The sequence below is a fragment of the Porites lutea genome, chromosome 13, assembly GCF_958299795.1.
Source record: "Porites lutea chromosome 13, jaPorLute2.1, whole genome shotgun sequence".
Taxonomy (NCBI): domain Eukaryota; kingdom Metazoa; phylum Cnidaria; class Anthozoa; order Scleractinia; family Poritidae; genus Porites; species Porites lutea.
In genome coordinates, this window is record NC_133213.1 from 13,852,519 (window position 1) to 13,868,631 (window position 16,113).

General features: G+C 35.6%; 1 protein-coding gene across 2 annotated transcripts in view; it reads left to right on the plus strand.

Annotated features, from left to right (window-relative positions):
• Positions 1–16,113, plus strand: part of LOC140922230 (endosome/lysosome-associated apoptosis and autophagy regulator family member 2-like) — a 40,886-nt gene that overhangs the window by 726 nt on the left and 24,047 nt on the right. For both annotated transcript variants that reach the window (XM_073372212.1, XM_073372213.1), the window contains exons 3-12: positions 4,008–4,227; positions 5,466–5,544; positions 7,548–7,619; positions 8,040–8,129; positions 8,225–8,342; positions 9,906–9,975; positions 11,323–11,405; positions 11,660–11,748; positions 13,647–13,833; positions 14,319–14,423. In XM_073372212.1, coding sequence (XP_073228313.1) covers positions 4,008–4,227; positions 5,466–5,544; positions 7,548–7,619; positions 8,040–8,129; positions 8,225–8,342; positions 9,906–9,975; positions 11,323–11,405; positions 11,660–11,748; positions 13,647–13,833; positions 14,319–14,423 — 1,113 coding nt within the window. The remainder of the gene's footprint in view (positions 1–4,007; positions 4,228–5,465; positions 5,545–7,547; positions 7,620–8,039; positions 8,130–8,224; positions 8,343–9,905; positions 9,976–11,322; positions 11,406–11,659; positions 11,749–13,646; positions 13,834–14,318; positions 14,424–16,113) is intronic.

Here is a 16,113-nt window from a genome sequence, read left to right on the forward strand (position 1 = left end):
AATTCTTGAACTATCTTCAACACGAACCGAGCCATCAAAACCTCGTGTTATTTTATGTATTTACTTATGCTTCTACAAACTTCATGTTTCCTTCTGCTTAATTCAATGCAAAATAGGCATGCGAAAAGACGATGTCATGTGAATGCAACAAATGGTTTAAACCGTAGACCCAGTTAAAAATGGTGATACAATTGCATTAGTTTTATTAGTAGATCGTTCAACTAAACTTGCCGGGTAGAGAAACAAAAGATACTTTCGAGAGTCTTTATCCAAGGAAATACAAGGGACTCTGAAGAATTTGTACATAAATTAACTTTACTTATGTCGTGGTTAGTTAAGGTTATTTTGTACATCTTTGGGTGCGGTAGATTACCTACTGTATATGCCATTATTATAAATTCAGTAGAATCTTTTATAGCTTCCTCTTTCAAGCCTCATTAATTTTGTACCGAGAATACGCACTGACATTAGAACTTGCTGATTGATGGTGATGTTAAAGTAAGCTTAATACAGAATTAAATAATGAAAAATAACATAGTTTTGATTAAATACAATGCAGTTTGTATTAATGTGTTGGAGACTTAAAGGGAAAAGTGAGAAAGGGTTTTCATCCTGTTGTGCTGATTCCTGGTTAGAAAATGTACAGTCCCATCAAATAGGAACTGGAGTATATATTACTTCAAATCTTCTACACAAGTTATTATTTTAGTTTTAAAGGCAAAATATTTGCCTGGAATAAAATACCCTTGAACAGGAAATGCTTAGCAGTGAGGATGATATTACAGAGGAAACTAAAATAATTCTTGTAGCTTTTCTATGCTAGCGTGGGAATAGTCTTTGAAACAGTGGTGTGAATTGACACCGACATCAAACAGTTGTAATTATATGTAAGAGACTGGGTTATTTAAGCAACAAACCACATTTTCAGTTGGTTTACTGGTGTAACAACCTATCTGGATGTTGCGTGAACATGAGAAAAGCATGTGAATCTTGAGCCAAAGGCAAGTGATTTACAAGCTTTGAGAGTTTTTCTTTGCAAACTGTGGTGGTTTCGTCTGTTTACATTCACCAGCTAACACACAAAGCCAATCAAAATGAAAATACAAATTTACAAATTAATGGTGGCATCAAAGACTATTCCCAGGAATCACACCCGAGAAATTCACCTATATGTAACTTCCTCCACAAACTTTTTTCATACTTCTTTTTATCTAACTTCTATCTAACAAGAAACATCAATATTCAGAGAGCATCAATTTTTGCATTCTGGGTGCAAATGCAAATGTATACTGTTTGAAAAGCAGCATTCACGGACCTTGAATTATATAAATACAAGTTACAACCCTTCAACTTGCAACCATTTTAGTCACCATGGTGCCTAAAATTTTGTACTGGCATCTCAATAAGGAAAATATTTGCCAAGCTGGTAATAATATAGTAATCAGTTGCACTGAAATAGGAAAAGCATTAATTTTGGATAAATAGAAGACCAAAATATCAATATTGTTACTTCCTACTTTTCCTTCCAACAAAAAAACTCTGTAAGCTTCATGTTTATCACTTGCCCTTGCACATAATTGAATTAACTTTTTGTCTTTATTCTCCGTGGATGTCTTAATAAATAGGAAGACAGCATAATATGAAAGTTATACTCTTATTATATCCATTTTGAAATCACTGGTGATCCATGCAATCTGATTGGTTCTCAACAGTGTAATTTGTTCATGAAATCAAACTATCTTTTTTTCTAAATTACCTCTGTTCGAAATTGCATCATTCATGTTTTAAATCACACCATTTTTGCTCTATATTGCATCATTTCTGTTTCAGGTACAAAATGAGATGAAAAAGCCTTTTTGTTTCTGCTTTTCAGCAAACTGGCCACGTGATCAAATAAATGTTGGTACCGAATGAACTCTGCGATTTCAAAATGGCTGTGATAAAGACAGTGTTAATTGAACTTCATGTGGTGCAATTTGGTCTGAAATAATACTTGTGATTTCAAATAGAACTCATGTTGCATGCTCGTCTAAATTTAAAATCATGCATATGATTTCAGACCAATTAATTGTGATCCACTCAGTTCAGTTACCATTATAAATCTTGAATATGGATTTTTCTAATTTTCTGGGTACCTTGGAGAGATACTTAGATATAGAGTTTGCTGCGTACACCAGTCTTATTACACCAGTCTTCTCGCAGCTATTCCTAAAAATTGAAGACACCATTTTAGATTGTAACCAATCTGCTACAAATGAATCAATAGCACCATTGCTTACCACCAACAATGCTTGTGGCAAGCGCATTTGCGTGTTCCTTGCTGAAAAGTCCTTCTGTGCTCTTCTCTCTGATGCTCATTTAAAGGAACAAAAACTGAATCCGAGCGATTTTTATACAATTCCTGTAAAAGTTACCATTGAAAACAAGTTTTAAAGAGGTTTTCAATATAAGCTTTTACATAGTAATATCAATCTTACCAATCAATGTCTTTGGAAAACAAAGATAAAAACTTCCCTTCAATGCGAGGACTGTAACTTTCCCACTGAAACTACAAACTATAAGTTGTATGAGTGTCCTGCCGTGAAAAGCTTTTCGGATGAGATCTTAAACTGGTGGAACTTCAAACATCCTGAAAACATAACCTCCAGGGCTCTGGAAATTCTTTACAGTTACAAACCTGAATCAACACACATTCGCGCTTTTAGTCATTGTCTTCTAATTACGTGATGCTACATCCACCTTGCCAGAAGCAAGTCTGAGACCAGGCTTTTGTACATTATGCTAGCATTTTTTCGAGCATCTTAGTGAGGCAAAAGTATTGAGCATTATTCGAGCATTTTAGTGGCATTTTCCTCGGAAAATTAATTTTTCCGAGGAAATTAATTTTTCGAGGAAAATTTAATTTTCCTCAGAAAATTAATTTTTCCGAGAAAATAAAATAGAAATTAACTTTTTTCAGGAGCCCATGCCCCATGAGCTCCTGCTTTTTTAAACAAAATGAAGACTAAAACTCAAAATACAGCTGGGTTTTTTTTCGCTGTATTTATGAACTTGTACACGTTGTCGTTGTTACTTGCAACACTTGCACGTTTTTGTAAGTGTAAACTTTGAAATTAATTTTAAACTTTGAAATTAATTTTAAAAAAACGTTTGTATAATGAGCATTATCCGAGCATTTTAGTGACTTTTTTGGGGAGACCAAGCATTTTATTTGGAAAAATGGAGCATTAAGGTGGAGAATTTTAGTAGGGAAGCAAAAGCATAATGTACAAAAGCCTATCTGAGACCCCAAGATTCAATGTTCTTGTTGTTCTTCTGGAAACTAAAATTCAATGTGTCACTTCAAATAAAGAACGAAAGACTACACAAATAAGTGCCCCTCCTTGTGCATTTCTGATATGTGTTGCGACTTCTTGGATTAATGACTTCAGATATGTTCTGTTTTTGTCATTATTGTTGTTGTTGATGTTGTTTTTGCTTTTTCTGTGTCATATGGCTAACTTCAATCATGGACAAAAGTCCTTGGGACAGTCATAGCATAACTTTAATTCTATGCGTTTCACAAGTAATGTTGTACAAGACAGTGCCGTCATTTTACAAATCCATGTCCCCTGCCCCTTCCCCACCAAATACAATGTTGAAAGATCAAAGGAATTGTGCCTTGACGGTTTCAACTGTGTCCGTAGGGTGGGGGTAGGGGGTAGGGATGTGCTGTTTTAGTAGCGCGTGTGTTAAAAAGCTTTACCACTGTCCCAACATTTTTGTCCATGATTGTTGCTTTACTATTGTATGTACCTTTCTTGCATTATAATTATGATAAACTGTATGTGTGGACAGGCAAATTATGGTACCAATCAACAACATAACTCATTATAGACCAGCAGTTAGCAGTAAGAACCCTACTATTAATAAACACATAACTACATGTCTCCTGACACACACACAAAAAAGCTCTGTTAATATTATTGTTTGTAAATTGTGCTGAATGTTTGATTTGGTTTTTGCAGCTTACACATGTGAGCCAGGTCACTATGTAGATGTGGGAAGCAAAACTCTGGAGTGCAAAGTATGCCCCAAAGGAACTTACAGTGTTGGTGGTGGTGTCCGCTTCAGTAAATGGGATCAATTGCCTACTGGATTTGAAAGTCGTATTTCTGATGAACATTATGAAGGATATGGTTATGATGATGAATATTTCCATGAGACAAAAAGTGGCAACTGCTCTAAGTGAGTTTGTTTTTTAGGAGGATGAGGTGAATTGTGTGTTTACAGGGCCCAGGATTGCAACTCACTGGTTGCCAATTCAACTAAAAATTGAGTGCTTGTGGCGAGTCACCTTAGGTTTTAATAAGATAAGCCCTTGACTTGCCTGCAAATGCAGATGGTTTTTTAGTTGTCGCTTTTCTCTGCATGATTAGTAATGTCTCCAATCCCAAGCCACCAAACAATAATATTTCTGTGACGTAAACTGAGTTACTCCTCTTGCCCTCGTGAGCTGGCGTGTCTAGGATTTTGACAAGATTTTTCAAATAATTTTTTATTGTGAACTTCAAGACTGTAACAAGTTTTCCTGCCATGTAGAATAATGCTGCTTTCTTTGTAGAACAATGGTTCTTAAGCTATGGATAAGATTTGTGCCTTTGGTTTTGCCAAATAAAAAAAGTACCTGACACAAGCAAAATAAGAGAAAATGATCTCTACAGTGATAGGAAAGTAATACGTGTATGACATTGCGCTCAGACTCGCATTTATCCAAGTTTAACTAAAGCTAACAAAAAAAGGGTGAATAGATAGTACTGACACATCCTTGGATGAGTAAAAAGTCTACAACAATCGCTTGAATTGCTATGAATCTGCTGGGTGCATATTTCATCAATCTGTTCCACAATCCTGGCAAATTAAATTTTTAACTGCACACCCAGTTGTTTTGACTTGTAAACATATCCAATGCACACAAATCTTTTGAGAAGTCTGGAAAGTTAGTTCTTGGTTTTTAAGAGCTAAACAGTGATTGGCTAATAATGTCCTACGTCACAGAATTAATTTTACAGCTTGGGGTCACAGATGTTGCTTTTCAGGTGAAGGGAAGCGACAACTGTGAATACATTGTACATCTGAGTTTTCAGGCTAGCCCTCGACTTGCATCTCTAATCATTGGTATAGTAATGCTTCTCCAAGTGGTTGAACAAAGTAGTACTATGTGTCTCCCAGCAACACAAACACTGCATAATTAAACTGATTTTATCTTATCTTACAACAATGTTGATGCACATTTGTTGCCTATGATAAAATAATGCACATATGCAGCTCCTAACTTCTGTCCCAACCCATTACTGAAATGGCCTATATGTTTTAATAGTGCATGGCTCATAACTTTTGAGAGCCAGGGGCCCCTGGCCAAACATCCTGTTTTGCCTTCCTCCTAATTTTGATTGTGTATAATTATTAAATATTGGTTATTTCAGAACTGGGTGGACACCACGTGGAGACAGTATTGCATCACCTGGAGATGAATGCACCTCAGAGTTGTCATATGCTGTCACCGTAAGTGTCACAGGTTTTTTATAACACCATTGATACAGTATGAGCCCTGTTAAATATAGCCTAGCATGCAGAAAGTCTGGCTGCATTGTTTCTATCGCACTATTATTGCAGTTTAAATTGTGATGAATTCCATTAACAGTACATGTTCAACTGAAGCCAGCATACCAGCTACATCTTTTCTGGTTCTAATGCCTGCAACAGCACTCACTTTCACATTGTAGCCATGCAGTTGTTGTTTAAAATATTCAGTTCTTATATATTTTGAAAGTAAAAGGGAAAAAGACTGTTATTTAGATCTCACTCTCAACTATTTTATTTTTTATTGCGGGCGACAAAAGGAGCTTGTAATCCTAATCTCCAGGTTGCTATAATTACTCATGTACAGCATGCATGTTATAGCCAGCTTTGATTGGACTTCCACTTCATTGCATTCCCATGAATGGAATGAATGGAGCGTAAACAGTGTTGGAACAAAAGTGTTTTGACCTTTGATCATAAATTCTATGTTTCCAGAAGAAGTTAAAACAACTAGAGAAACAAAGCAAAAAATCATACAATGTAACTAAAAGTAATTATTGGAAAGGAAAAAATGAAGAGGGCTGGTAGTGATCCATACACATACATAAAACCCGCATGAATGACCCCATGGGGACAAAGTTAACATTCCCACACTTACCGCTACTCTGTCAAGCTATGCAGGGCGGGTGCAAGTAGTAATTTTTTTTTCACCTATGTGTTTGATTTTCACTTTCTTTTAGTCAAGCTTAACTAAACTTAATGACTAAATTTAGGCTTAGCATAAAGAAAATCGAGGAAAACAAAGTAAAATAGCCAACTGAAAAAATACTACTTTTTTGCTTTGAGTTCAATAAGTGTAACTTAAGCCCAAAAGCTGTACAGTCAAACCTTGATTAACCAGACTTGTTTCCCTGGTACTGTTTTTTAATGAATATTAACAAGATGTGATCTTGAAAAATTGAAACGAGTTAAAAGTACATTAATCCTTCCAAACATGTGTTTAAAACACTGTATTAATCTGTTTCGCTATGAAAAAGCATGAGCAGCACGAGATGAACTATTATTCTGATGCATTCAGCTGAATTCTGATTGGCTTAATTCTTATGTTGCTAAGGGAATGTCATGCTTGATACTGCGTGGGTTATGGAAACACAAGACCAACAAATCGTAAACTTAAATCACAGTAATGTCTATGAAAATAAAGTGGTCCGTTCTCTCGTTAAAAGATAAGGAAACGATTTTTTTATGTTTGGAGAAAGGAGAAAAAGGAACAAATTTTGCACTCAGGTTTAAAATCGGCAAGCAGTAGGTCTCAGATATATGCAAAAACCAAGAGAAGATCCTGAAATTCACAGACAAGTTCAAGACGGCCAAAGGATTCAATCCAAAGTCCCTGAAGGTTGCCAATGATGAGCAGGTGGATAAAGCTTTGTGTGCCTGTTTTTTCAGCAAAGATCTACTGGAATGCCGATGTCAGGTTACTCGGCTTCTTCAAGAGAAAGCAAAACATTTCTCAGTGCAGTTAAACGCAGAGTCGGCCAAACGAGAAAGCTTTAAGCATCAACTGGTTGGTTGAATGGACACTTGAAACATTTAAAACTTTTTTATATGTCAATACAAAATAATACACAAACATACCGACTCTACATAAATGCAAGTAGGAGCTAATTCACTTTTAATTTTTTTTTTTTATTATTTATTCTATATGTTTACATTATTGTCTGATTAATATTCATATTTTTAATTATCCGGACTCTTGATTACTCAAGTGTCAGTGAGTCAGGATAATCAAGGTATGACTGTACAAAGTATTGATTTTGTCCTGAAAACAAAAGCAAAGTGACTTTCCAGTTGCTACTAGCTTTACTGTTACTTTTTATCTATTTTTCCTTTATGGCAACCAGAACAATATGGCTTGGATTACCTAAAATGGCACTTTTTTACTTTGCATTGTTAAAATAATATTTTTATTTGTCCTCTAACAGCTTCAAAAGGATGGTCATGTGTCATTTGACTACTACTACACTGATGATACGTACACTGTGTTTCGTGTATTTGTAAGTTCTTCATTAATTAATTACCTTTTACCTTTATCTCCCAGACTGGTGAAATGTGCAATTCTTAGTGTGTCTTTTTATGCTGAAATCTTCAAGAGACTCTAAGTGTTTTTATCATGTGTATGGCAAACGGAATGATCCAAAAATTTTAATTCTTTTGTCAAAGTCAACCCTGTCATTTAGTCCAAAATGAAGCACCAATTTTTTAAAGACACGTTTTAAAGTTGTGTTACTCTGCGGACATCTGTTTTACCCAAGAGACTAAAAATGAAACAGTTAATAAAGGCTGTATTATTTTGAGTCTGCTTGCTTCCATGTCTTGTACTTTATCGAGAGACTATTGAAACCAATATACTGTGTCTAAACTTCAAGGTAAAATAATATAATAATATTAGTTTTTGTTTTTGACCTCACCTGTAGGTAAGAAATGAACAGTGTAAAGTTTCCAGCCTGAGTAAAGATGATACATTCCCTCCAAGTTCCTCCAACAATGAATGGCTGACCACCAAGGTAAAAAGCTTTTTCCAACTCATTTCAAATTTTCCAGTTACGTGAATTCATTCTAAACAACCCAACACTTACACAGCTGATGTGATTTCTGACAGATTAATTTGAAAGCTGGAAGAAATGTTATCATTTGGCAAGCAACAGCCATTACATATGATTACGAAGATGAAGACAGTAGGAGAGAACCTGTTTACATCAAGAGTATTGAAATACAAGGTTTGTTTGTATTTCATCACTATATTGACAGTGAGTTTTGATTGTGGACTTTCCTCACCCGACACCAGGTCCGCCATATTGGAGTCTTTTCATGCACATTAAGCAGGATCAGGAATGAAGAAGATTTGAAGCTTTTTTCACAACTTACTTTTGAGAAAGCATCCTTCAACAATCTTTTGACTCAAACAAGCATATTCTCAACCAGCTACTGTGTGCGGCTTAATGGAAGGAAAGCTTTCTGTAGGACTTTCTAGTCCTAGTTCGATATCCTTCAATGACTTCGTAATCGTAAGAAATTTCACTCTTCGAAGCTTTTTAAAGATTTGCCGCCAAATTGAACTGAATTTGTATATGATAATGTTTGATTATAGAACTGTGCTCGACCTGTAGTCAAGGATATCATTCTGATCACAGTGTAACTGAGCCATTAAACTAAACGTTACTGATCATTTTCTGGCACTCCCTCTAACCCTGAAAGTTTTAAAACATCCTGCAAAATAATGTAGAAGCTGAGGACTCGTACATGTAGCCTTTATTGTGACAAATCAGTGCAATTGCTAAGTCTTACAAATTACAACACAAGACATTTGGATTGCGTCTTGAACTCTTGACTTACAAGAAACAAGGCATCTTGTATAAGCCATTCGTTGTATTATTGTTGATGTCTTTTTGCCTCTAAAGTTGGATTTTCACAAAAATTGATTTATAAACTGTTTTAATTAAACAATTGAAAACTAACAAAAATAACTGAGCAACATTTTTCTTTTTATTTCATTCTATTATCCCTGTATATACATCAGAGTATTATTTCATTTACCAGGGTGTTGGAGGAGGAGCCTACCCCCCCCCCCCCCCCAGAACTTTTTTTTGGACCAGTGCTAGTGATTTATTTCACTCACTAGTATAGCCTATTGCCTAATGTCCCAAAAAAGTTAGTGTCAAGCACTGATATTACTAAACCTATGTTTTGATTAGGTGGCAAAAATTCCACTGATAGTGGCTAAATTGTAGACTGCCGGCTTATTTTGACCAGGCTGCCAATTTAGTCCACCATGAAGTAAAAATCAGTTTCTTGTGATTTGAGATCGAACATAACTCGTGTGGTTCAGAGTACACTTTTCAGTTCCATTTAAAAAGTAAGAGGGCAATAATTGTTTTGATGCGAGTCTTGATTCTTGATTCCTTCAAGAATTGAGTTCCGAGAATCAAGGAGCAGTCATCCAGAATTGTTTCTAAGAGGTATAGAGTCTCGTGAGGTAGAAAACAAAAAATTCATCCTTGAATGATTTCTTCAAAATTTACATTGACATAATTTGTAAAAAATGGATCGCAAACATGACAGTGTGGCGCAAGTTGCTGTTTCCTTAGTTCTAACTTTGTTGCATCTTTGTTGTAGTCAAATTATTGGTCTGCATTTTTAGCTGTGTGTATTTGGAGTTATAAAATGCATTTGGCACTCACTTTCCTACTTTCCCTGATGTTTTCTAAACCTCCTGCATGCATCCATAGCTCACTGTATGTAAGGTAAGCATTAAACAGTTCTTAATTCTTATCATTTCTCAGGGGTTTCATACACATCAGAGTGTACACCATGTGAAGCAGGATTTTACAATGACCAGGAAGCACAAGGAAGGTACTTATTATTCGTTACTAAAAATGCAATGGTACTCTACAAGGAAATAATTGGTGACAGGAACTGCTGATTCCATTTTGTTTTCACGGAAAGAACATATTTGTTATACCCAAAATTATGGTCAATAGAGTACTAAAGTGTGACGTCATAAAAATGAAATTTCTGAAATTATGGGATTTGTCAGGATATTCTGAAAGAACAATAACCAAGAGGCCTACTTGCCAAAAATGAGCATTTGGGGGCAAATTGTCTCTGAGATCGTAGCCCAGTTATGCTTACAAAACTCCATACAAACCCTTCTAAATTTTTTTTGGGTCGACCCAAAAAAACATTAGAAGGGTTTGTATGGAGTTTTCTGAGTATAACTAGGCTACGATCTCAGAGACAATTTGCCCCCAAATGCTCATTTTTGGCAAGTAGGCCTCTTGGTTATTGTTCTTTCAGAATATCCTGACAAATCCCATAATTTCAGAAATTTCATTTTTATGACGTCATCACTTTAGTACTCTATTTGTAACTTTCATAACAAGCATAATAAATGAGTTTGAATGTCAACTTATATGTGTTATAAATAATTATTCTTGGATAATGCAGCCAAGAAATATAAACGATAATCAAACTGTATGTTTACTTGTATCACATCATATAAAGATTTTATTTTATGTTGTTATTGTTGTAACAACTGTGTATCATGTTGTTAGTACTTTTTTCTGTTTGCTTAAAGACCAAAAAATACATCTTTCTTATTTGGTTTGTGGTATGTGGCTATACTACAGTGTTTCTACGTTAAATTTTGTTGCAGCTGTAGGTAAAAGACTGTGTACCTGTCTGGACTTAAAATCACTTTCACACTGAAACACATGACAAGAACACCTCTTTCTTTTGAAATTCTATTTTGTGAAGTGAATCAAAGCTAAGGCCTTTAATAACGTTGTATTTCTGTTTAAAATTTTAGTTGTTGTTAATATCAAAAATGAAACATTCGTACATGTAATCAAAATGTGACAGTCAGAGTTACACAAATTCTGCTGTTAAGAAATGACGTCCTTTAGGCCATCTAAGCCTTGTCTAACAACAAAATAAAATTGCTTTTTATAAGTTTGCCAGGAAAACCTTTTCCGCACAAATTTCAAGTCACAACTACACGTATGTTTGGACTATAGATTTTAACTGAATGTCAGAATGTAGAAGGAGCTATAAACAGCTATCAAAAGTTAATGGTACCTTCTTTATTCTACATGTAAATAAATGCAAGAAAGTTATCCTGAAGAGATCTGCCAGTATTGTAACTTGTTTGTAAAAATAATAGATGTTGAAAGCTTAATTTGCTCCAACGTTATCTTGCAGTTGTAAAATGTGCCCTGTTAACACATTCTCCGCTCCTGGGGCTTTAGAGTGCTCAAAGTGTAACGAGGTGACAGAATATGCAGGTAAAAGTTAATAACATGAATACATGTAGATAGAAAATTTTAAGCTTAGCAAGACCAGCAAAACATGATTTCACAGTCATACAATAATTTCACAATTATCAGGAAATCATACAATAGTGACACATTGTCTTGTATAAAAATGCTGAATGATACGTATATGAGCACAATTTGGTTTTTTCCTGGTTTGTGAATTTTTTCCCCACTGGTTTTAACTTGTTTATGAAAAATTGCTTATCAGTTTCTTTTTTCCTCAGGCCGTGGGGCAAAGAACTGTTCTCAGAGAAAGCCATGTACGCAGCAGGATTACTATGATATTCGAACAGCTTGTGACGATCAGGGCAAGGTATGATCTTCTGGCCATCTGTCTAACATTATTTAATATTACTAAGTGAATTTGTTGTTGTTAGGTTAGATATGGACTTGAATGATGGCCAAGATTTAATAATAATGACAATAATGATAATTATTAGATTATTATTATGTGAGTTGCAATTGGTGCATTAGAAAACAGGTTATTTGCCTTGAGCAGCAAAGCCCATACCCTTAAGCACACAATAGTAGGCTCGATGGAGAGCATTATAGCAGAAGAATTTGGAGTGGGCACCTTAGTCATACACATGTTATGCTTCTGCAAGCAAAGTTTTTTTATAACTTGCATATAAGTTTAGAAATGCAAGTGCAATAATATTTTCAAAACAGTTTATACCAAGGCTGCTGCCTAATGGGCGCCCGGGTACCAGAGGTGCCTAAAATTTACCCTCAAAAATTACACGAAAATTCAAAGGCCTTGATTCCAGAGAAATTACATCATTGCCAGAGATCAAAGTAATGCCCCTGGTAAATGCATCATTTCATCAATTCTGTCCAAGTTTTGATGGTATGCATTCCATCGTCAACACAAGCTGCCAAGTTTTCCTTGAGCAAAGAATATTTCCTCTGATCTTTATTGCAACGATTCGACAAATCTTTTCTCTCTTGCCACTTCTGCTAATGCATATCTGATGTCAATCCTTTCCATCGTGAATACTGTTTGAACACACCAAGGTTTCTTTGAGATTACGGCCACATAGTCCCATTAAACTATATCGAAGTGACCTCTGAGACCTGAACTTTGATTATTCCATTTAGTGGTTTCAGGAGCTGGTGATGTAATATATGACCTTCATGACGTTGTCCATGTATTATTGACTGACAGTTTTCTCGCCCAGCACAGTTACTTTTTCCTGTGGGAGCCTCTCAACCAATTGGAAATATCCGCACTCACAGAATGCGAGTTGAAACGATTTTCATGGACCTTCCGGGCAGGTGTTTCCTCTCCCTTCACCTGTCTTTCTTGGGCCCACAACTTCCAAGTGCCTGCTACGTAGGCAAAAGTAGCTTCTTCTGAAAAACATACCCAATTCAAGACTAGAGTGCACAAACCATACCCTATTTCAGGCCAAAATGGTTGAAATTGATACCCTATTTCAGACCAAAACTGCTAAAAAACCATACCCTTTGGCACCGTCCCCCAGACGAAAACGCATTGCAGATTATGGGTCTTGCTGCTTACACAAGCGAGACTAATTAGCCAAAAACCAGTCCAAAACAGAGGAATTGGTGAAAAATGTTTTTTTTTTGCTGCTTGCCGGCCGACACCAAAGGGTTAACAAAGTTACTGACGTTTTTTTCATTGGGCTCCTAGAAATGCAGCTCGGGCTCCCGAAAAAATTTTCTTAGGCAGCAGCCTTGTATACTGGCATTTTTTCTTTTCAAGACAAACATAATGCTGTTTCTGTCATTTCAAAAATGTGACTGTGTCTGTATTATGAAGTAACTAGCCTGAATTACCTATTCTTAGTATTAGTATTATTACATAATGTAATTACTTTAATTTACAATAATATATTTTTCTTGAGCATTTATTTTTGCGTAAGATTAATTCTTTATCCAAGAGCCACAAGCCAGATGTACAGTGCTGTTCACGTCACCCTCTTTAATAAAGTTTGATTGAGTGACTTCATTGAGTGTTAATCATACCTATCTTGGTTTGTTATTTAAAAACCTGCTTTGCTTACAAACCTGCTCGTAATGTAAATTTTAAAGGACAAACAGGAAGGAACGAATATCAAATCATTCCAACAAATGCCTAAGCTTTTAATGTTAGCTTTGGGCCTGGTACCTGTTCCCATTACTTGTTTATAACTTGTAAACAAAAACTCGTCTTCATTCACACATTTTCTGTTTCCTATGGTGTTTTAGACTGAAGTGAAATACATGTGGGTAGAACCAAAGATCTGCCGTGAAGATGTTGATGGTGCTATAAAACTTCCAGCATCAGGAGAAAAACAAGACTGCCCTCCTTGTAACCCTGGGATGCATCAAAATAGTACAGGAAACAATCAGTGTGTGTACTGTCCTGCCAATCATTTCAGTGATGGCAAAGTTGGTAAGTGTGACACAAGTGACATTTTCTGAGGAGGTTAAAAAATCATGGTTATTTAGGCGTCATTGAAAAAACGTAGAAAGAGATACAATGTAATATTGTCCTTTGATACTGTAAATTAAAGTCCTAAACACCCACAAATTTCCCATTAATTCACAAAGTATCCCTGGATATATGGTATGCTTTAGTTAGTTGGTTATGTGAACGCTGTAGTACATACAGTCAATTTTTTACACAGTTTTATATAAATTTACGCAGAATTTGTTCACATGCAAATGTATATATTAATTGAATATTATAGTCATTTGTTAATTGCTTGAAGGAGTTGACTGTGTGACTGATAAATTAAAACTTGATGAAAGCTACATTTTGTTGAAATTTTAAAAGTCAGGCTTCAAAATTTTCAAAACCATGTCCCTTTGTTAATTTTGTTGGTTACTCTAATCTACATCAATTTTTTTGAAATCCCTGTTTTTGGTTAATCATAGATTGTAAAGAGTGTGCAGTGTCTACTGAAGCTGTTTATGGTTATCACATGAGATGGTGGCATACCATTCCAGAGCCACTAAAAGCATCTTGCTTCTCTATGTCAGGTAAGTGAGTGAGAAATCCACTTTCTTGTTTTATGGCATCAATATCAATGAGATTATGCACTGGTTATTATTTCTGAATCAAATTCAGCAGTTACTGGCACTTTACAAACCAGTCAGGGCTCTACGTTGCAACCTGTGGGGTCGCCAATGCGACCAGCTTTTACTCAGTGGCTTTTAAATTTTCACGCCTTGTTGCCAACCTGGCCACCAAGATAGGAGACTTTCTTCTTTGGGAAAACGTACACTAATGATAATTTATTATCCTTTACAAAACTAATGGATAGCTAACGGTGTTTCTAACGCTCTAGCGTTTTGCCCAAAAGCTCTAATGCTTTGTCTAAATGTTTTAACAATTTGTCTAAATGCTTTAACGATTTCTTCCAACAGTCTAACGGATTGTTCTTATGCTGTTTGTCTAACAGACTTCTCGCGAAATCAACTTCTTTGCCCGAAAACATTAGCGACGTTTCCTCTTTCTGGAGACTTTCGATCACGTGCTAGGCAATAGCGAAATAGATGAAGTTTCACTGATGTTCATTTCTGAACATGCAAATACATGGGACGCAAAACATATTTTGCAGATTTTGTTCTTTAATAACTGAAATAAGTTTTTTTGTGATTCCTAAAGTTTGTTATCTAAATGTGTATTTCATTGCTTGAATACCTGTTTGAGGATATGTACGCTTGAGTGCGCGTTCATTTTCCCAAACACCGGCTGGTAATCGAGCCTTGAGCAAAAACCGTTTGAAAGGAAGTTCAAAGGAAGTCTAAAGCATTCTTTCTCTGTTAAGGCTAAGTAAAAGATGTTAAGTTTATTGTATTCTATTAGTTCTTAAATATAATTTTTGGCGACTATAATACTTGTTCTGGCAACCAAAAATTAAAACTTGGGGGCCAGCCAGCCCCAACATTGTTTTCTGAAAGTCGAGAACTGAACCACTTACTGATGAACTCAAGCAAAACTGGCAACAGTGGAACACGATTTGACTAATAAAAAAATGGCCACCATTACTGTGACAAAAGAGTGAATCGGAATGCACTATGATCACTTTTGAAGACTTCTTAGCTGATAACGTCACTGCTTAACTGACAGACAACCTATAACAATGCAACTTAACTGACCAATCAGGTCAAAAACCAGAATTGAAAACTAGCAACTGACGAAATACAACTTACTTGACTATGAAGATGACTACCGTACGGGTTGTTGATAGTTACTGTCAACTACAGTCCTTTTCAGGACTAGTATCTGCAGTCACTCAGAGGGTGACTCACCTACTTATGTTATTTTTTCTGTTGCTATGATCATGGGCTTAAGGACACATAAATTTTGACTAAATAAAGGTTAAATTTTTGTGCAATAAAGTTAAGTTACTCACGTTGAAGTAGTCTTTTGTCATTTCTGGTCAATTGTACCATTATATTTCTTGTAGAAAGCCTGGAAACATGCTTGTTTTGATTTATAAGTCCATCAACATTTGTAAAGTCTTGGTAACCGAGCATTCTCTTTGAATTCTTTGGCATGGGCACTAAGTACATGATGTACTTCTCCTAAAAACATCCTGGGCAGGAACCAAACTTGATCAATTTAACCTTTATTTAGTTGAAATCCATGTTTGCTATAGCCCATGCTATGATCCTGAAAAAAGAAATTGGTTTGAGGAGCAAGTATTCTGTGGTTTTCAAAACC